General features: G+C 44.9%; 1 protein-coding gene across 1 annotated transcript in view; it reads left to right on the top strand.

The window, feature by feature from the left end:
* Window positions 1–21,353, top strand: part of adgrb2 (adhesion G protein-coupled receptor B2) — a 159,246-nt gene that overhangs the window by 44,014 nt on the left and 93,879 nt on the right. Inside the window, exons 3-7 of the mRNA XM_056583195.1 lie at window positions 3,627–3,707; window positions 7,561–7,749; window positions 14,591–14,752; window positions 19,580–19,744; window positions 20,805–20,972. Coding sequence (XP_056439170.1) covers window positions 3,627–3,707; window positions 7,561–7,749; window positions 14,591–14,752; window positions 19,580–19,744; window positions 20,805–20,972 — 765 coding nt within the window. The remainder of the gene's footprint in view (window positions 1–3,626; window positions 3,708–7,560; window positions 7,750–14,590; window positions 14,753–19,579; window positions 19,745–20,804; window positions 20,973–21,353) is intronic.

Genomic DNA, 21,353 nt, shown 5'->3' with positions numbered 1-21,353 from the left:
CCTCCCGCCGAGCCTGATTACCCAGCTTCCCCCTCACGCCGTCCGCCCACCTACCCACCCGACTCTGTATTCTAGCTGTGTTGCCATGGTGACGGTAGCGGCAGCAGCAGCAGAAGTCACCCACCATGGGACCAGCGGTTGTTGTTGCGTTCTGCATAATGTGCTCTTCAACAGGTTGCATAGTTTCTGTGTGTGTGTGTGTGTGTGTGTGTGTGTGTGGGGGTCTGTATGCTTTACAGGTTTATGAGTGTTTGTGTGTGTGTGTGTGTGTCTGTGATTCATGTGTAAATAATCTTAATACACTCATAATACACTCTTAATAGAGCCCTGGCAGGTAATGACTTTTTCTGCCGGCGGACTTGTTGTTAAGATTAGACGGTTCAAACACAGATTACACACACACATCACACACATGCAAAGCCCCAGGTTTGTAATTGTAAAATAACTGACGGATGGGGTTGGCAGCGTTGTAATCGTGTTTTCCATTGCAATGGATTGTTCTGGAAACTTTGCAGAAGCTATCGATTAAAGGGAGACTGATGCGCCCGGGCGAGGTGCCTGTGGTGGGCCTTGGCTCGGGTTGGATTCAGGACATGAGCTCACGTCCTCGGCGTTACAGAGCTGAAGCACGAAGGGAAGGGTGAAGGCAGAGCTAGGGAGGTCAGAGGCCGACCGACTTGGGGCCCTATCATGGTTTACCAAAATACCCCTCAAGATGGAAAAAGGTAATGTTGCAGCGCACAAAAGGGAAAAGAACAGGATCATTTGGCCATTTCGAAAACAACCTGCTGTGTGTGTGTGTGTGTGTGTGTGTGTGTGTGTGTGTGTGTGTGTGTGTGTGTGTGTGTGTGTGTGTGTGTGTGTGTGTGTGTGTGTGTGTGTGTGTGTGTGTGCTCTTCTTTTTGTGCTTATTCCTTTATATGTGTGTGTGTGTGTGAGAGAGACTGAGAACAAAATTGATGGCAAATCTTTTTTTAAGGGGACACAAATGACCCCGGGGGCCAACACAACAAGACTATTGAGCTGTAGAGAAAATCCGACTGTCTCTCTTTACCGCTTGCGGCCGAGAAACTGAGAGGTATTGAGTTTGAGAGAGGGTAAAGGAAGGAGAGGAGCGACGGAAAGTCAGTGGGACTGTGGGAGAGATCTAGAGATAAAGAGAAAAGGGGTAAACAGAGAGAGCGAGAGAGAGAGAGAGAAGGACAAGGACAGAAAGGCGATGGAGCGAGGGGGACAGTAAAAAGAGATGGAGGGAGGCAAGTGACAGAGAGAAAGAGAATGAGAGGATTAGTTAGAAGAGAGAGAGCCAGAGAGAGAGACTGAGACTGAGGCCCGAGAGAGAGAGAGGGAGGGAGAGAGAGAGATGGAGTGTGCTGTCTGTCCAGTAGCTTATAAAAAGCCCATTATGGTGGACCTCTATCAGTTGGGGCTCACCCAGATGGACCCTAGAATAAATGGACAGCACCAGAGGGCTATAAGCTGAGATTTGATATACGACTGCCAAATAACTTGGCTTTGGAGTCAGGTGTGTGTGTGTGTATCTGTGGCTCTGTCTGTGACTTTGTTTTGCGTGTATGTGTGCCTTTATATTTCATTTGTGTGCATCTGTTGTTGGTCTATATATTTCAGCTGTGTGCGTGTTTGCATGCAACCATATGGGTCATTTTCTGAAATTGTAAGTGCTTTTTGAATGACATACACTACAGTAGCAAAATATATAACAACTGTGGGTTCAATACAGTTCTTAGTGTCATGCTATTTTCCATGAATGCACGCCATTTTCCCAACACAGCTGCAATCTCTCTACACAAACACACACACACGCACACACACACGCTACAGGCTTCTGGTGTAAGTAGTGGTACAATGACAATGGGACTTCTAGCGCTAACTGGCTCATCTTCAATTTCCTCCCAGCCAGCTGGTCTTCGGAGACTCAGGGCCGTTCTACTGATTTGACATTTATGAGCCATACTTTTTATTATTGCCACCCCCTGTCCCTATCCTGTTGGTATTTATGTGTTTGTGTGTATGTGTTGAGTGGGGGATGTGTTTGCTTGGCATCACTCCGTCCTCCAGGGGCAAGGCAGCGTGCGTATTAGCTGATGAGTTTAATGTAAATCACCAGGTGCTTACTGCACGGTCTCGTACCCACTTTGCAGTGCCGCTGTTAGGAACAGTATGAAAAACCATATATGAATATAAAAGTGATCAGGTTTCGTGACAAAACCTGAGAGGCGGATATAAAGGATTTTGGTGAAGTATGCAATGACTTATCTGCTAAAGAGGAAGGGTTGAAGGGACGGGATCTATATCCCCATTGATCCTCAATACAGTCAGATACTGATCCTTATCTTTCCTTCAGACCCGGGGGGGGAGGGAGAGAGAGGGAGAGGGTGAGGGAGAGAGAGAGAAGCTGCATGGTGGGGCAGGGATATTCATTCTTCATTTCATTCTTCATTCGTTACTATTTTGCTAACCCCCCCGTCCAGCTTCATCCTTCCCGATGACTCACACACAAACATGTTTAAAAAACACAACACAGCCTGAGCAGCTGCACCCGCTCCTCATTCCACTAATGCTTCTGAAGACCAAATATTGTATTTTTATTCGCAGGATTAGCTGCCTTATAAAAGGTCCCTCCGACAGGGAGACACACCATTTGTTGAATCGACATCTCTCAAGAGCTGCGAAACCGTCAAATCAGTGTGTGTCGCATCACATGACTGAGACTAAAACGAGACTGCAGAGAAAAACAATGGGGTCGGCCCACTGTTGTTTCTCCGAAACCCAAGTGCAGGGAATTCATCTTAATAAACAGAAATGTAGAGCGAGAGAGAGATGTCTACGCAGACTATGAACGATCTGATGTGGTATCTACACAGAGTAGCCCGTTTTCTTTTCGCAAATGTGACTGCCAGGGAAAGTCCCATGGGCAGGTAGTACACAAATATAATACATAAACTGAATTAATTACCATTTCGCCAAGCCTATAGGGAATGGTGAAGTCTTCATCTGGTGAAAACCCAACATTTTGCTCCAGAGATTGCAAATAGACAGGCCGCTCCCCTCTGTGTGCCCTGTGAGTTAATGCCTGTTTAAATCAAATGTCCTGGAATTATTTCTGCATGTTTCTGTGAAGTTCTCTCTCTCTTTAATCTTGATTCCCTCAGTGTCGATAACAAGGATTTGTATCTTTTTAACAAAGGCAAGACTCTCCTTTATCTTTGCATTTTTTCTCCAGATTTGCCCGGACATAGTTTCACCTTGTGGTTTACAAATCGGTTTAAGATTACTGTTGACGTTTGATATTTTTTAATATGCCAGTTTTGTGCCTGTTTGCCGATTTCTTCCTCAGGGTCCTCCTCAGAGTCCTATATGTTCCAGTTTAACATAACAAATTAATCAGATGCATCATCTCTCTCTCTATCTCTCTTGCTCCCACTCTCTCTTGCTCCCACTCTCTCTTGCTTTTGCTCTCTCTCTCTTGCTCTCTCTCTCTTGCTCTCTCGCTCGCTCTCTCTCTCTCTCTCTCTCTCTCTCTCTCTCTCTCGCTCTCGCTCTCGCTCTCGCTCTCGCTCTCTCTCTCTCTCTCTCTCTCTCTCTCTGCTGCTTGTCGCTTGAAGACCCGTATGAGGACGACCTGAAGGTAAAGACCCAGAGACCACGATCTGCAGACCAGCCAGGTGTGTTTCAGGCACAGACAGGTGAGTGGAGTGGTGTGTGCAAGTGGATGTGTGTCTGTGTGCTGGTGCGTATACATGTGTGATTGGGTGTGTGTGCTTCTTCATGTTAGACATGCATACAGGTGAGTGTGTGCATTTCTACACACCATCATTAGGTAAAACAACAGTAAAGTTTATTCACATGAGGGAGTGTGCAATGGATGCGAGAAATACCCACAAACTAATCGAATACATGGTGCATATCAAACCCACTTTGAGCATGCGATAGAAAATATAAAAAAGATGAAACTTAGAAGCCCTATCGATTCTGAAGATAAACACTGCTAAACCCACTGGGACTCATACCGGTCATATCGCTGTTATTAGGGGGGTGAACATATATCCAATATTGGTAACCCTTTACAATAAGTGTACAATTAATTTGCCATTAATTGATAAATATTAACTAACAATAAACAGTCAAATAATGGTTTGGTAATCATTTAAAAATGGCTTCTTAATTGATACATTATTTATTGAATGGTAAGGGTTAGGGTAAATCCTAACCCTGGTTTAATGTTAATTAACTGTTAATCAATTGTTAATTAATGATTATTGCTTTATTCACTAATGTTAATTAATTGTTAATTATTGTACCCTTATTGTAAAGTGTTAGCCCGATATCTTTCTTTCTCAAAGTTAGGGTAGGCAATTTTTCATATTTTTAATATTTGTTAAAATTTGCTTTACTTACATGCGGCAATCAATAAAACAAATACAAAGAAAGAACCATCTGTGACAGTTCACAGTTCTGTATTAGACCATCCAATCATTGGACAATTCCTGGATGGCCTGCCTGCCTACCCACACGGCTTGGCTGACCCATTGCTAAAGCTAGCAAGCTTGTTTTATGTATTTTAGGTGGCTTTGGAGGGAAGCCTGAAGGGAGGGCTGGGATTGTTTCGTTTGGATACATTGAAAATCTAGCTTACTCTGGCTGGTTTCTCCAAATTGCCTACACTAGCTGTATAAAAAAAACTTTCAAACTACATAAAGGACTTGAGATGTGATTATTTGAATACACCACCACAGTAGCGCTATGCTGCTATCAATTTTATGTTCAGTTTTGATGTCGGGACGTTCTTGGGGGGGCGCTCATTATTGTATAACTCGTCAAATGCGGGGGAACTCCAGCCGCTATGTGTTGGCGAACAAACCTGTTGTAGTCTCAACCCCAATTTGCAATGAGGAATGCTTTATTCTGGACGATTTCATTCTATACCCCCCTTCAAATCCTGACCGAAATACATAACAACTTAACATTAAAGGCAATTATAAGATGTCGGAAAAATGACTAGGGTTGTGTGCACTCGTTTACTCGAATAGACAATAGCAACCCTAGTTAAAAGGAAGCCTTTCATAATATGATCAGAGCGGATCAGAGGTATTAATAAAACATCACACTGTTGTGTATGCGCTGTATTCCTCAAAGACAAAGACTATTACTGAAGATATTGGCCACACGTTGCACATCACAGCGCAAGAACGCAAGCTTTATTGTCAACCTTGCACATCAAGACACTCGCACACAAATATTTGTGGAGTGTGTGTGTGTGTGTGTGTGTGTGTGTGTGTGTGTGTGTGTGTGTGTGTGTGTGTGTGTGTGTGTGTGTGTGTGTGTGTGTGTGTGTGTGTGTGTGTGTGTGTGTGTGTGGGAAAGGGGGGATCCCAATGGGGTAAGCGTGGGGAAGGGGATTGAAGGGGAGTCCCCTGGTGATGCCATGACTTTTTCATGCATCGTTTTTTTTCCTTCTCTCATGCCCGCCCCCCTCCTCTCCAACATCCTCCCTGCTTTGGCTCCTCCGGGCACCCGTACGACGAGCTTAAGTCCTGACTCACTGCGTGTTAATGAAGATGTAATGCGATTAACCGACATGCAATTAATTTCATTCCCTTCGCCATGTGACAACGCTTCTGTCCAAGGACACGGGCCTCATAAACAATTAGCGGGGGAGACAGGCAGAAGGCAACGGGTGACATCTTTAAACAGTGGCGTCCGCTGTATAACCCCCCCCCCCCCCCCCCCCCCCCCCCCCGATACACCGCGCCCATCCCCGCCTGGCCTTCCGCCAAACCCACCACCAAACCCACCACCACCACCACCACCACCACCACCACCACCATAACCATCACCCCCCCAGGCCCTTTCCTCTGTGGGAACTGATAGCTTGCGCAAGACATCTGTCGACTTTTCAAGCGATAACACACAGCCTCCCCCCTTTGTCTTTTGCACATTCTCGGTTGCTGTCTTTTGCCTGTCTAATATGCATGTGCACGCACACGCGCACGCACCAACAAACACACACACGCACACACATACACACACACACACACATAGAGAGTGATAGACTTACCGAGACATATTCACTTGCACTGCTTGCTCATGAATGGCTTACAACATGAATTATCATTCTGGGCTCAGAATAATTTGGTTCCTTTATAAGAAAATAAAATCCCCCCTTTTCCATAACGGCTTTCATATCGTATTAGTTTTCCATTCCATATTCAAATCAACCTCAATCCTATAGGCATAAATGCCTGCGTAGTAGGCTTGCACATGCAACCCTAATTCTGCATAGATTTGAATACATTTCTTTTAGAATGTATAATAGGCAATAATGTCATCAGTCTCCTTATAAATATTCTATTATGGTTTATTAATACTACTGCTCTGGGTATTTGGGTAAATAGGCTTGATCCTTAAAATAAACCAAAAAATGTATGGATGCAAACCAAATTTCTGTAGCCTTTCCGATACTATTCCAAGTTCAACAGTCTTTGTTTTTTATTATTGCTTAATGACTTAGTGACTTCTTAAGACATTTGTAAGAGACTTTTTTGCACACTTTTGTCTTCCCAAACTAAGTGGGCACATTGATATCCATATATTAAAAGGTCCCTGCCATCTACATTCACATGAACAGGATTTCTCCTACATTTGTACATTGTGAGGTGAAGTACCATTAGAAAACATAAGAATCAGGACAATTGTGTTTTCAGCTGTCTACACCAATCCAACATTTTGTGACCATCCCCTCCCATAAAAGACGCTGTTTGGTGTCTAGACTGTTCATGTCAGAAAACAAACCTCCATACTGACCATTGACAATGAAGTTATTCAAGCCTTGGATCAACGCTGCTGGTTAAAAGGAAACAAACCAGTAACATTTGTCAGTGAGGGCTGCCCAGAAAATAAAATAAACAATAAGAAGAGACTTTTTGCAAAATATTGGTTTTTCATACCTCATGCTACCCAGCAACTTGTCGTATTTTAATCAATTGATGCTACCTCAATTAATTATTATTTAGCATACACGGCAAAGATGTCTGTTCTTATAATGAAACAAACCAGTCACGAGTTTGTTGGCAATATTTTTCAATCAAATATACTGCCAAACTGACATGCCCGTTTATTGTGTCTGCCTAACATTGTGAAATGAGAGGATTGGTCGATATTATTGACTCTGTCTACACAGAGGGTTTATACTGTGCACCGATGCTTACAGAGATGCCTTGAATAGTATTTTCATATATAAAGCATGAAATGTCGCAAATTGCCAGGACCTTTTAAGCTCTATTCATCCCTTCCTTTCATCAAACCTTTGAACCTACCCCTTCTCTTAACAGTTTATACACTCAACCGACCCGTTTAATCCAAATCACCTCACATTGCATTTTTACAATGCATTTGTCAATGACAACTCCACAATAAAAACCCTTTTGGACTCAGACTGTGGCTTAACCACCTGACTAGCCCCCCCCCCCCCACCATCCAACAGATTGTCACTCTGACCTGATCCCCTTATGTCCCCCTACCACCCACCCACTCCAGCAGGTGACCCGGCGGCCGAGGAGTGGTCCCAGTGGAGCGTGTGCTCGTTGACGTGCGGCCAGGGCTGGCAGGTGCGCACCCGCTCCTGCGTGTCCTCCCCGTACGGGACGCTGTGCAGCGGCGCGCTCCGGGAGACACGCATGTGCAACAACACGGTGGCCTGTCCCGGTGACACCGGGATCATCAGCTCAGGTACAGGCTCGGGTGAGGAGGGTGCTCTGCATGGGGCTGTTTGTAGATTGTAGGGTTTACCATGTAATGTTTTATTTGTGTTAGTGTGCATGCAGTGGTTAATATTTAGCTTTTAGCTTGTAGCATTTAGCATGCAATGTTTGATTTGTGTGAGTGTGTAGCGGTTAGTATTTAGCATTAAGCTTGTACCTTTTAGCTTGTAGCCTTTAGTGTGTAGAGTTAAGTGTGTAGCGTTAAGCTTTTAGCATGAAGGATTTAGCCTGTAGCGTTTAGTATGTAGGGTGATATTTTTCTGCTCTCGCTCATAATGCATATTTTGGTAAATTGGTCAGGTGCACTCTGTGTGGGCTATTATGTGGTTTACGAGTGAAAATACCTCCTCTGCAGTCTAAAAAGTCCTCATGTTTCTGGAGATAACAAGCGGCCAGGTTGACTACTTTGCTCTCTCAAGCGCAAATAACAATGAAACCAAATAAAAGGAAAACTTTGAAAGACTGCACATACAGTAAAAAAGTGCTGAGTAATGTGTGTTAATCAGCTTTCTTACTGTCACACAGCAACATTGCATGCCATTTGCGGGACCACTTGAATAATTGCAGGATTGCACAACGCTTTCATAATTCTATTGTAGCATCTGGAAAAGATGGAAATTGCTGATTCTCTGAATTGCAGGGGAGTGAGATACATAGTGTGGTGAAATAAGGGGGAAGCCATTTTTCATGACATTGTAGTTTCAACCACAAAGGAAAGCCCATGTAACATCCACACCTCTAATATCAAACCCTTTATCATAGATTAAAGATAGCCACCGTTTATCTCCAAACACCTCTTCCTCTATTCCTCTATTCACACACATAGAGCACAGTCTAATAATCTGATTAGCTTTCCTTGATAATGACTTTGTTCCCAGCCAATACACTACAGCATAAGCCATTGATCTCCCGAACAAATTCATTAGGGCCCCGTAATTACTGTTTGAACTTAGTGGAGGGATTCAGCTTTGCCGGAAGGATCTTGCAGTCCAAATTGATCACATAAATGAGGCTGCGGGATTTTAAAAGAAATTATCGTCTACTATGGGTATCCATGCCTAGTCCTCATCCAAAGAAACCAGGCTCAACACGATATTTCGTTTTTGGCCTCAAAAACATGGTTTCCACCCACCCGAAATCCCCTTTTTTCCCAATTATGTTTATATCTATACGCAAACAAACAACTTAAAAACTTTCCGTTATCAATCCAAAAGAGGAAAATCAATGTTGAAAAGGTCCAACACATGGATTTTCTCAACTAAAATGATAGTCTTGGTAGCACAAGACAAATGCATTGGCAAAGTGTGAAAGGCAAACCTCTGCTTTAAGTCTGCATGTCCAAGCTCTCTAACTAAAGCATACTTGTGGGAAGCATAGCTAGTGACATTTCATTTAATTTGTCTCAGCAAAACATATTGGACCTGCTTATTTGGCCATCAAAACTTGCGATATGTCCCAATTCAACGGATTCCGAGTTGGCTTATGTCAGGGAAACCGATTAAGAGGGGTGGGTGGATGTGCCGAGCGCTGTTTGATGTTGATGGCTGCGTCTGAGTGAGGGTTAAGTTACTAGCTTAAAAAAAAGAGGAACAATCACAAAGTTGTCTTTGCTTGTAACCATGAGAATCCTACCTAAAACTCTCAGGTCGATGTTTCAACTTTCAGCTCGATATTGAGCTGAAACAGGGGCTTCGCTTACAATTAAGTTAACAAAACCTTAAACTAAACTTGGAGATGAATTCCATTGTGTTCATTACAAAGTATGAACAATGACAGTAGCCCATATGCTGTCCCTGCCACAATTCAAAGGAGCCTACATGTATTGTCAAATGAATGAAGCTATATTAAAATATCCTGCAACTATCTAGAGACATAGGACAGCATTTCATAAAAAGGCCTTTGAAGCCAGAAGAATTATCCTTTTTGGCCAATGACATTTTTTGCAAAGTCTTGTCAACATCTCATAAGGGGTCCATGCATGATTGTTGTCAGGGTAGGTTGCAAGGTTTGCCAATCACATCCCTTTATTTAAAAAACCTGTATTGTTAGCAAAGAGACAAATATGAGGCTTTAAAGGTTATTAACCCTCTTTGCTCGGATACTTAATTCATGATGGTCTTCTCACAGAATTGGTTTTGTTTTCTCTATTTTTTCAATGTTATAAACTCCAATATAGATGGGCTCTATTTGATACCATTTTGTGTAAAGCAACCACATTTTGCGTTCCTGAGATTGAAAACACTGTTTTAGAATATCTTGCGCAAGAGAACGATTGACAGATTGTTTGATTGTGTATACATTTGCTCGCAGACTGTTCCCGGAAATCACATCAAAACTTAGAATATGGCCAAGTTTAAAAATTGGATTCTAAAGAGAATAGACCTTTATGGACGAATTGGATGAACAGAACTTGATCAAACAAATACCAACAGAAAAGAAAATAAACTCACATAGAGCTCCAGCGGCTCACCCTCTGAGACGGAGAATAGAACGGAGAGTCAGAGAAAGACGGACAGAGAAAGCTCTTACAATGTTGTGGCTGGAGCTATCCCACAAGATAAGATAAGATATAACTTTATTAATCCCCTGTAGGAGAAATTTGTTTGCTAGCTACAAGCTATCGATTCCGATACCTCCATTGTTAACAGCTATTGGTCTAGCACATAAATGTCTGTTAGACGTTCTGCAGTCTGTTTTGTCCTCAGTTAACTGTTGACTCACAGATGTACTGGGAGGAAACCATCCCAGTCTTCCCTCACTGCAAACGGTGTGATAATGAATTCTGCAATATTCATCGTGGTCTTTAATGAAAGCTGTTCCGATGTTGACCTCCTGCCGTGCTGTGAAAAATGACTTCAGTCATCCAGCAGCGTTTCATGATTCAATCCTGCGTTGGAGAAATCTATATTGATATCTGCCGCAGCATGTCGATAGTTCTATGTTACACGATCGCTGTGCGTGTGTCTGTGTGCGTGACTGTGTGTTTGCGTGCACATACGTGTGTTTCGCATATCTGGTATTTTTCGCTCGTGTGGGTCTGTGTCCGTGTTTAGCGCCTCGTGGTGTCTGGAATACACGTCTGACTGGGCCTAATGGCTGGGCACATGGGTGCTCCAACACCCACATGAGAGGAATCAGTCACTGTTTACTGAAACCTCTCATCACCTCCCCGCCCCCCTCCCAACCCCCCCCCCCCTACACGACACTTCCACCACAGCCACCAGAGACAGCAGGGGAGGGGGGGGGGGGGGGGGGGGGGGGGCGTATGGAAAGAGGAGGGGGATATTTTTCTCCCTGTCGGTTCGTATGCTAATCTTGTTTTTATGCTAATGGTCCAATGCAATTTGTATGTCTAAGTGCCTCATTTTCCATTCACTGTCGATATTAATACCCTCAGCTTCCTCTTTGATGGGATTTCAGTGGGTCCGCCATGTTCTTTTCATTATTTCCATCTATTCCCTTTTATTTTTCACATGAGTCTTATGATCGCTCTTCGGGCGCGACGGGAATGGGGAGTTTGACGAGGGGGAGGGGGTTTACTAAAATCTAAGTATTCTGGTGGTGTGTGTGTGTGTGTGCTGGGGGGGGGGGGGTTTGTTTGTGAAACCAGAGGGCAATTTAATGCACTTTTATGGCTGACTTTTTCTCACTCTGTCGGATTGTGCATGAGAGTCTTAAGGGCCTTATGGTTTATTAATTGCTTTACCTCTGGAAGTTGGCCGGGCCAATGGGAAGCCGGGGATGGGCGGGAGGTTGATGGGTAAAAGCCTACACAATGGCGCACATGCAGAAAACTGCATGCACACATACACACTGTGTCAATAAGCACTCTAGCTCCTCGATTGAGGCTGTTCGTGTAAGGATGGACACTTTCACTTAAAGTGTAAGTGAACCCCCTATTTACCTATACCCCCCCCTAGCCGGAGAGGACTAGGAAGAAGAGGGAGGGGGGGCGTATTATCCACATGGCTTATATAAGACTTTTGTAGTACTGTCGTTGTGTATGAGTGTTATAATGAGCGAGGTTCTTCATGAGGTGGCGGTGAAGCTTAACCCTCTCTCGGTCATGAACATCCGTGCAACCGCTGCTCAACCACACCGTGGAGGAAGATCCACACATCTACACACACGGTTCAGGGTTCACCTCCCAGGGTTTGGTGAAACGATCCATGGTCTTGATCACACACGCGCATTAAACACATTGATGGCATACACAAACACATAAATACACACACATGCAGATAGCTGAGTACAAGGCAACAAACACTTTGGCATTTCAACAAAAATATGAAAAGTAAAAACTTGAAGATGAGGCATTACATCAATGGTAAACTATTTGTTCAAAATCTCAATCTATCTCAATTTGTTCAAAATCTCAATCTCCTACATTAACTTTAGGAGGTATATCTTCACACATCTACCCAGAAGAATTGCACAATTTGGTTGTGCAAGTCCTCGGGCTAAGAATTGTATGTGGATTTCTAAATTTTGCATTTTCTTTACCAGCTACTTTGTTTGGAAAAGAGTGTTAAAATAACACATTCATGTGTTTATTGTCAGTAAAGGAGGATTTATGCTTGCACACATATTTGTGTGTGTTTGTGTGTATGTGTTAATGGGATTGTGTGTGTGTATAAGTGGGCGACCATCAGAATAACAATAATTACCTGAACATTAAATTTGCTCATTTTTCCAAGAACTAATATCCAAGAAATGAAATGAAAAACCAAAAGGAATAGTGTGAACCTATGCAATATTGCTATGTGGAGTTGCTGCCTAAGTTGTGCTGAAGGGTTCTAGATTCAGTGACATTTTCAAACAAAACGTGCATGATGTAATACATTGCAACACACTGCTGCATTACGAGTACGTCCAGGTCAGTGAGCAGTCAATCGGTGCTCTTTATGGGAGCCAAAGAGCCTGAGTGCATGCAAGAAGCCAGCCATGAACCCAATGAGCACTCGAACAAACCGTGGCAAACACACATATACATCATGTCTGTCTTTTTTTCCTTCTTTCTTTGTTCTTTCTTTTTGCCTTCTTTTGGTATGTTTCTTCCATTCTTTCCTTTACACAATTCTTCTATTAGGGGATCTGTCTACATACCAGAGGCTGTGTTTATGTTTTTGTTATGCACTTTGTGGTATGCGTTCTTACGGCAAACAGGAATTGGATATAATGGTTATCATTGTCTTCATGTTTACCCAGTTTTGTCCTTGCCCATATGTATACACGGCGAACGGAGGGCAAGAGTGGGAGGTGGAGGGGTTGTGTGGTGTTAGCAAGCAGATCTGCATGGCTATGGCTTACCTATGAATATCATTAATAATTTTTCATTAATAGTGTTATTTCGCTCAGTGCTGCTGACCCCTCTTTCACAACCTGCATGTCTGGCAGACTTTGATGCATATTTAATCACAGTTTATTGATATTCTCACTTGAGTTCAGTCCTTTAATTATACATACTGTACATGCATCGGTACAGCATTGTGTTGTTTGATAAATAGTAGCACGGCTTCACACCCCGATAGGCCTCATTCCTGTGTCTTCAAATATTTGCTACATCGCTGTTATAGTATATATCTAAATATATGCATATTTATTATATTAATAATACCATTAACATACATCTATTATGCACACACATATACGCACACTCGTTGATGATGCTGAAGGTAATTACTGTGGCCTTTCATCATGACTGCAGAATATATCACATTCAATGAAAATTCATAGATGCAGTCCGTGTGATAAGCCCAGCTGAATTTGGCTGGTCTCTCAGTCTGGCTTTGATAAATGTAGGAACTCCAGGCGATGGGAAGTCAGAGGTTAAATGATTGTGCTTATGCACTGGCATCTCCTATTTTCCCAAGAAGGCACTGGAGAGGTGGTTGTATGTAGTTATAGTAGGCAGAATTTTAAACGATGCATACAACTATCCATGAAATTAAAAATGTATCTAATTTCAGATCTTTCTCAGTCTGTTTATGTACTTTACCGTCAATTACAATCAGTTATAATCCCCGTCGACTGATTTGTGCCATCCTACTGTATTTACGTCTTATCGGTATTGTTGCTCTCACATTGCATTTTCTGTTGTCACTCCAGAAGCAATTGCTCTCCGTGAAGTTAAAGTTGTTTTTTGTGTTTCCAGAATTGTTGACATAAAGATAATTTCGAAAACAAGGATCAAGGATCTACATTACATATCCTCATAGCAACCCACGTAACTCCCACGTATTTATCATATTTTGTGACCAACTGTTTTCGGCTATTTATTTCCGAAATTCAGTGTTAAAAGAGCGATTGCAAAATGTCAGAGAAACTAGAGAAGCACGCTTAATGCTCTAATTACTGTTCCATTTCCGAGTGTTTGAAGTCACTGGAGTCTCCCGCTCTATTCTGGACCCCAGAGTATTCATTGCACTGATCGAAAGCATTCCCCAGCGGGGGGGGGGATGGTTGCCCAAACATCCCGTGTGAATTCCCCTTTGTCATGACAAACCGCATCAACTCAAATGTCAAGCTGTCCATTCTCACACTCTCTGACCTTTATCTTACATTAAAGCATGACGGCACTACGTCATATTTATGTTTCAATGGAAAGGTTTCAGCCGAGCCTGCAATGTCACATTTTTCTTTCTCGTTCCTTAATCACATAAATATTCCTCTTTATTTCCTTGTGCGGGTGATCAGACATTGAACTGATCTCCAACCAGCTATCAAGCTCTCCACTGTCATTGCTCAACCCTGTGTCTGTGTGTGTCTGTTTGTCTGTGTGTGTCTGTGGGGCGGTGGGGTGTTTGCAGTGCATGGGCTGTGGGAGGAGTGGTCGTCATGGAGTCTGTGTTCTGTGACGTGTGGGCGGGGCTCTCGGATCCGAACCCGGAAGTGTGTGAACGGAGGAGGGGGAGGGGCCTGTGGAGGGCCCGAGACTCAGACCAAACTCTGCAACATAGCGCTCTGTCCTGGTTAGTACCATTACCCCATCACATTAAACATTATCTATCTGTCATGAAATCATATGTCATTATATATACCATGCATAATGCCTGCCTGTGTTTCTCTCTCTCTCTCTCTCTCTCTCTTTCTCTCTTTTCATTTAATCATTTGTTATCATGTTATCTTATATGTTTTTATCAGCCTGATCAGTTTATTAAGCATTCATTCTTCCTTTGTTTTAGGGCAAACCTGTCTCCAATCCAATGCATTAATCTATTTTCTCCCTGAACTCCCATCCTACAAACTCTCCAGCCTCTCCGGTCATCATCTCTACCTCTACAGCAGCGCATCCATTTCTTTTTTGTGAAAGTTCCTAGCAAACATCAACTATATTTACCGATACATTTTCGGCCACGCACGTGACCGATTTCCTGTTTTCATTCTCTCCTCATCCCCCCTCCCCCCGCCCACACCGTAGCCGCTACCCGTCTCACCACTTTGGTCCTCCATCATGGATCTGGTCCGCCCGCCCGCCTCAGTCCCTCTCTCCGTCTTCCTGCCGGACATGAGGCATGGCTCTCGATGCTGTCACCAGCTCATTCCTCGTCTGCCACCCTAACCATTCCATATTGATCCCCCGTCTTCATCCCTGGGATTTGTGTCCAGTGGGTCCGCCCCCCTCCACTCCCCTCTCCAGCTCTCGCTCTCTCCTCGGCCTGAATGTCGGGTCTGGGGGAGGGGTTTAAGCACTAGGAGAGAAGAGGGCACCAGCCAAAGCTCCCTAGCGTCCGCTACTTCTGCTACTAACACTGCCCATAGCTCTGCGTCGTGGTTCGAGTGGCCTCACAGCGCCCTGAAATGCAGCCTTGGCTGCTTCAGCCATTCTGTGAAAACAGGGAAGGGGAGAGTCTGTGGGCCATTGTTTCAGTGTGATTACCTGTACGGCCCCCTTTGTGGAGAGGAGCCAGTGGCATAAGCCCCCCCTCCAGCACCCCCCAACCCCACCTTCTCCTGCCCCATTGAAGATGTCAAGTATGCCCCGTGGTGACGTTCCAATTTGGCTCATGGTTCCCCTTTGTGGGAGAGAAGGCCATCAGGACCTACACTGGCTTGCAGAGGACCGGCCCAGTCAGCCACTGGAATGAGGTCTCTGCGGACCCACCCTGGGGGTGGAGGAGGGTTTGACTGACAGTGATTGCAGCCTGACACACTAGCAGGGTTTTAAGGGTTGCTGTCATGGGTGAAAATACCTGATTCAATCCATTGTTGGTGTGGCTTCATGTTGTTGTTTTTTTACTTTACTTGCTTCCTTGACTTTCGCCGTTTTTAAAGCCGACCGTTGGCCCTGTACACACGTACAGCAGGCTGCAACGCTGCTGTGCTCCAGGTTGACCTTCAGCTAGATAGATTATTTCTTCAAAAAAAGAAATGAATCATTTCGGAGGCAGGGTTTCTCCTATGTGCCATGCTGTGATAACGCTGTGCTTTACTCCCACAGAGACCCTTCATCTCCTCGAACACCTGAAAGCAGGGGAAGGTTTCTCTAAGGTTAACATTTGAAAGAAAACAAAAGTGTCCCCCGTTGTTGCACACAAAAGAGTGACATCTCAGACAGGAGTGAAGAAGTGAGAGAAGGAGGGAGGGAGAGCGGTGCCCATCTGAGGGCTATCCTCCGGCTAGTGATCCCATGCTGTTCTGAGGGAGCAGCGATGGAAAAGAGAGAGAGACAGAGAGAAAGGGAAAGGATGGAGCGAGCTAGATAAAGAGTTGAAAGTAGGAAGTGTAAGTTGGAGTACACACGAGAGTAAGGTAGTCGCCCCCCTTCGAGGGAGTTTTTGTCTGTGTGATATCGTGTGAACGGCAATTGATTTGTGCGTGTGGTTTTGGTTGTGGGTGTATGTGTTGGTGTGTGCATGTTGTGTTAACATAATTTCATGTGTCTGTAGGTGGGCGCATCCATCTTTAAGATTAACCCTCTGTTTGTGCATGTGTGTGTGTGGGCACATCCATGTTTAAGAGTAAGCGTGTGTGTGTGTGGGGGCACATCCATGTCTAAGACTATGCGTGTCTGTTTTTGTGTGTGTGTGGGCGCATCCATGTTTAAGACTAAGCATGTGTGTTTGTGCGTGTGTGTGTGGTATCTATCACGGAAGACTGACAGTGCTTCGGGAGTTCAAAGGCAATATCCCTTTGAAATGATGAATACCAGCACAGGCCTCATGGCGCTGAGGTCCTCTCGCGGAGGTGGGGGCTTTGATGGATCTCAACATACATATGGGTGTGTGTTCGCTCTGAGTGTGTGCGTGTGTGTGTTTGTGTTTGAACTGCCTGCAGCTATAATATATTAACAGTGTGTTAATGTATGTTGGGTGTCGTGGGCATATTATTAAAGCTATACATTCCAAACAACTTCGTACACATTGACCCGACATTCAGATAGATTTAGATTTAGATTTAAGGGTCTATGGGGGGTGTATGTAACTCTGCACCCCTTTTCTCTTCAACCAATCCGCGCGCGCGCGCACGCACACACACACACACACACACACACTCTAACACAGACACACAATCTAACACATTTTCATGGGGATGTGTCTAAATGTTAATGTGACAAGCTTTGTATCAAATGGAGAACGTCACCTAGCTCAAAGTTTAATCAGAAAATGTCCTCCATGCATAATTGATTCGTTCACCCAAGACCTTGTTATGTGAAGTCACACATGTGTAGGTAAAGGATGTACACTACGATGCCATTAAACATGGAGATACAGGGTGCATGTGAAGCCCAGCTCCACACTACTATAATCAATTATATATTTTTGTTTTCGTTCTGGAATGTAATGAATGTCTCTCTCCAATGAATTAGAAAGAATCAGGAAATATGTCAACGGAGCATTCGTTTATCTATACTATGTAGATTTGTTGTCAATGCTGTGAACGTAGCTGTCTATGTTTAAATACATGGGTACAATAATGAACCAGTAATTAATATTAGTTAATAAAGTAATTAGATTAAAGCCTTAGATAACGTTAACTAATGGTCTATTAATGCTTTACTATGTTAACTAAGCTAGGGGTGTTAATAAGGACACACACACACACACACACGCGCACACACATCGAAGGGCAAATTAGTTTAGGGCCCACTGCAAGCTACTTCTTCCTGTTTTTTGGTTGAAGTTTGCTTTGCCTTGGTTCGTTTGGTTTATTAGAGAAACAATGTGTACCCCTTAGAAGCCTGCTCACTTCACAGCAAATGTAGTGCATCCTTCTAGACTTTTAAAGAGGTGGTAGGGCAGCCAACAGGGAGGGAGGGTTATTATTCTTTAATGCAATCCAAGTGGCTCTTAGCACTGCTGAACTGTTGTGCACACGGCTGCCAATAACGCAGAAACCAACCATAACCTGATTGTTCCCAATCTATCAATGTTAAGTGTACTGAAGTGTGAGGGCCAACTGCACTGCACTGGACTGTGTACGCGTAGAGGATGCAAAAAACATGTCCAAATCTAATCGTAGGTGTGTGAGTGTTTCCACACACACACAGACACACACACACAAACGCACACAGTTAGAGAGAGTAAGGATGGGACCTAACGCAGGTGGTTTCATGGTATATAGTCTCAAATCGAAATGTTAAAATGATAAGTCCCCTTGCAGCACCGTATATTAGGGGATCATAACAGGGGACACGCCATCTTTTCTGATTGGTGGGCTCCACTAGGAATTGAATGACTTCCTTTACAGAAATATATTTTTGGTCTACATCTGTCAGGGGGCACTCAGAGCATAGGGTTTTTGGCGAGGCCATAACACTCGCGATCCGCAGTACGAATACAACAAAAATAACACCTCCCATTGACTTCTTCTTCCTGCCCCCGTGGCTGTCCACGCTCGCTCTCCAACGCCACGCCACCGCTCGACCACAGCCGCCACCCAGGGGCCCGACACCAATCTGTTACAAATGATGATGAACATTTCTGTAAGAAATTGTGTTCACCCCCGAAATGTCTGTGAACTCGCATCGCCAGACCTCCGTTCACGCCGGTCGTTTCCATCCATCAGCGGCGGAGATAATCGGCCCTGGATGGACCCGGCGTGATTCACATACGACCGTCCGCGCGTCGCGGCAGTGTTCGCTTGACAGCTCAATTACCGCCGAAGGCACTGTCTGTTTTTTCCTTCTTCTTTACCCACATTCAAAGAGGACAGTGGTGCTTTTGTCGCGACCCGATGGTGAGGGTTGGGGGGGAGGGCGGAGGGGGTCATCGCCACGGATAAGTGCTCCAAGTCTTCAAGCGTCAACTGTGTGTGCGTCACCGCTCTGGCCGGATTTGAAACGTGGATGGTTTTTCCACGTGTTTGCTTTCTTTTCTTCTCGCAGTACCTCTTTCTTGTTGGAGTGTGTTGGAGTGGGAGAAAATTGCAAAAGTATATATTGTTTTTTTACCTCATGCCTGCGTCATGATAGGAGGGATAATAATGTGTAAGGAAAAACGTGAAGTTGAAACACAAGGGTATTGTGGTCTCCGAATGAACTAATTATTTTTTTTCCTGCTGATTGTAAAAGGCTGACTTGCCTTTGCGTTACCTTGCTCTCATTTTTCTCCAAGTTATAAACAGACAACTCTTATTAACCTTTTTTTCCTTGCTTGCTTTATTTCCTCTTTTTTTCATTTTCTCTCTTGCCTCATCCCTCCCACTCATTTTCTCTCTCTCTCTCTCTCTCTCTCTCTCTCTCTCTCTCTCTCTCTCTCTCTCTCTCTCTCTCTCTCTCTCTCTCTCTCTCTCTCTCTCCTCCCCCCCCCCCCCCCCCCACCCCTCCCTCCCTCCCTGCACCTCCCTCCGTCTCCCAGTGGAGGGCCAGTGGTTGGACTGGGCCCCCTGGACCCCCTGCAGCGTGACCTGCAGCGTGGGCACGGAGCAGCGGCAGCGGCGGTGCAGCGCCTCGGTGCACGGCTGGGCTGAGTGCAAGGGGGTGCACCAGGAGAGCCGGGACTGCACCAACCCCCCGTGCAGTGGTGAGACCCCCCCCCCCCCCGCCGCAGGGACACCCAATGGGGGCAGGCCGGTCGAAGGGGCTGGCGACGTGAAGCGCGAACCCGGTCATGGCCACGCGTGCGCTTGTGTTTGCGTGTGTGCGCGTCTGTGTGTGTGTGTGTGTTCACGTATATTTCGATAGGCAAAGAGCTTCGGGGCAATCGCACGCACGCATGCATGCACGCACAGACACCGGCACGCACACACAAACACACATATTCACATACGACACGCACAAATATTCACACAGAGGCACGTCAGTACATACGCATGCACGTTAACCTAGGCATGTACGCACACAAATAATTACACTGTGAATATTGGTACTCTATTATATGCACATGCTTGCATATGAGCAGACACGACCCCATTGCCTTGCACTTTCATATGCGCAGGCATATTGAAATAAAAAATGCCTTGGCCAAATACAAATGCATATTCATATGCACATATAGATACGTATACAGGGCATGGGCAAGCAAGCCCATATACACAGGCTTGCATGGATACACATTACACACACACACACACACACACACACGTATCACTACTGGCAGTTGAATCCCCTCACACAGAAGAGGCACACAAATAAGCAGATCTGGAGCATGTTTCACCTCAGATATTTCGCAGGGCCGACAGTTTGCACTCCTGGAGTTAATAACCACTCTCCGCAGAGCGCTAACTCAGTTTTGCTTTGTAAGCCAGTTCTGTTGTGCCCCCCATGCGACTAGCGCACTTCTTAGCGTGTGTGTGTGTGTGTGTGTGTGTGTGTGTGTGTGCGTGTGTGAGCCTGTCTGCACACACATTCACACATGCACGCATGCACAAACTCACACCTAGATATACACTTGCATACAAACACACACGCGCACTCACGTGCACACATTCACACACCCACATCCTCACACATTTGCCACAGACCTCCCTAAAGCACATACACACACAGACACGCGCATTCACACATGCACACACTCTGACACACGCACACACACACATCGCACGCACGCAGGGTCTGTATCACTCCTTTGCTTCAACACACAGGCGGCGGTGGTAACTGGGCCAGCTGGAACCACTGGAGTCTGTGCAGCAAGACATGTGACTCTGGCTGGCAGCGGCGCTTCAGGATGTGTGAGGGCGCGGAGGTCCAGGGCTCCACCTGCCAGGGGTCCGGGGAGGAGGTCCGCACCTGCAACGACAAGAAGTGCCCAGGTCGGTGGCCGCCATTGTTACTGTGTGTGTGTGTGTGTGTGTGTGTGTGTGTGTGTGTGTGTGTGTGTGTGTGTGTGTGTGTGTGTGTGTGTGTGTGTGTGTGTGTGTGTGTGTGTGTGTGTGTGTGTGTGTGGTAATAGCCTGGACCAAGTCCAAGTGGAGTGGCTGTGGTGGTGTTGGAGGGTGTATGTGTGTGTGTCTGTGTGTATCATATGTGTGTGTGTGAAAGGAATATATATGAATAGCTGTGGATTTGTAAGCGTAGCTTCTTCTCTTTCATGGTATTGTTGCAGACCAAGTAGTCCTTATCTGTCTTTATATGTGACTGAGTTTTTCCGTGTGTGTGTGTGGATGTGTGTCTACGTATGAAGTATATTAATC

The sequence above is a fragment of the Gadus chalcogrammus genome, chromosome 22, assembly GCF_026213295.1.
Source record: "Gadus chalcogrammus isolate NIFS_2021 chromosome 22, NIFS_Gcha_1.0, whole genome shotgun sequence".
Classification (NCBI taxonomy): domain Eukaryota; kingdom Metazoa; phylum Chordata; class Actinopteri; order Gadiformes; family Gadidae; genus Gadus; species Gadus chalcogrammus.
The sequence above is the reverse complement of the archived record's forward strand: the minus strand, read 5'-3'. Positions and strand labels throughout refer to the sequence as shown.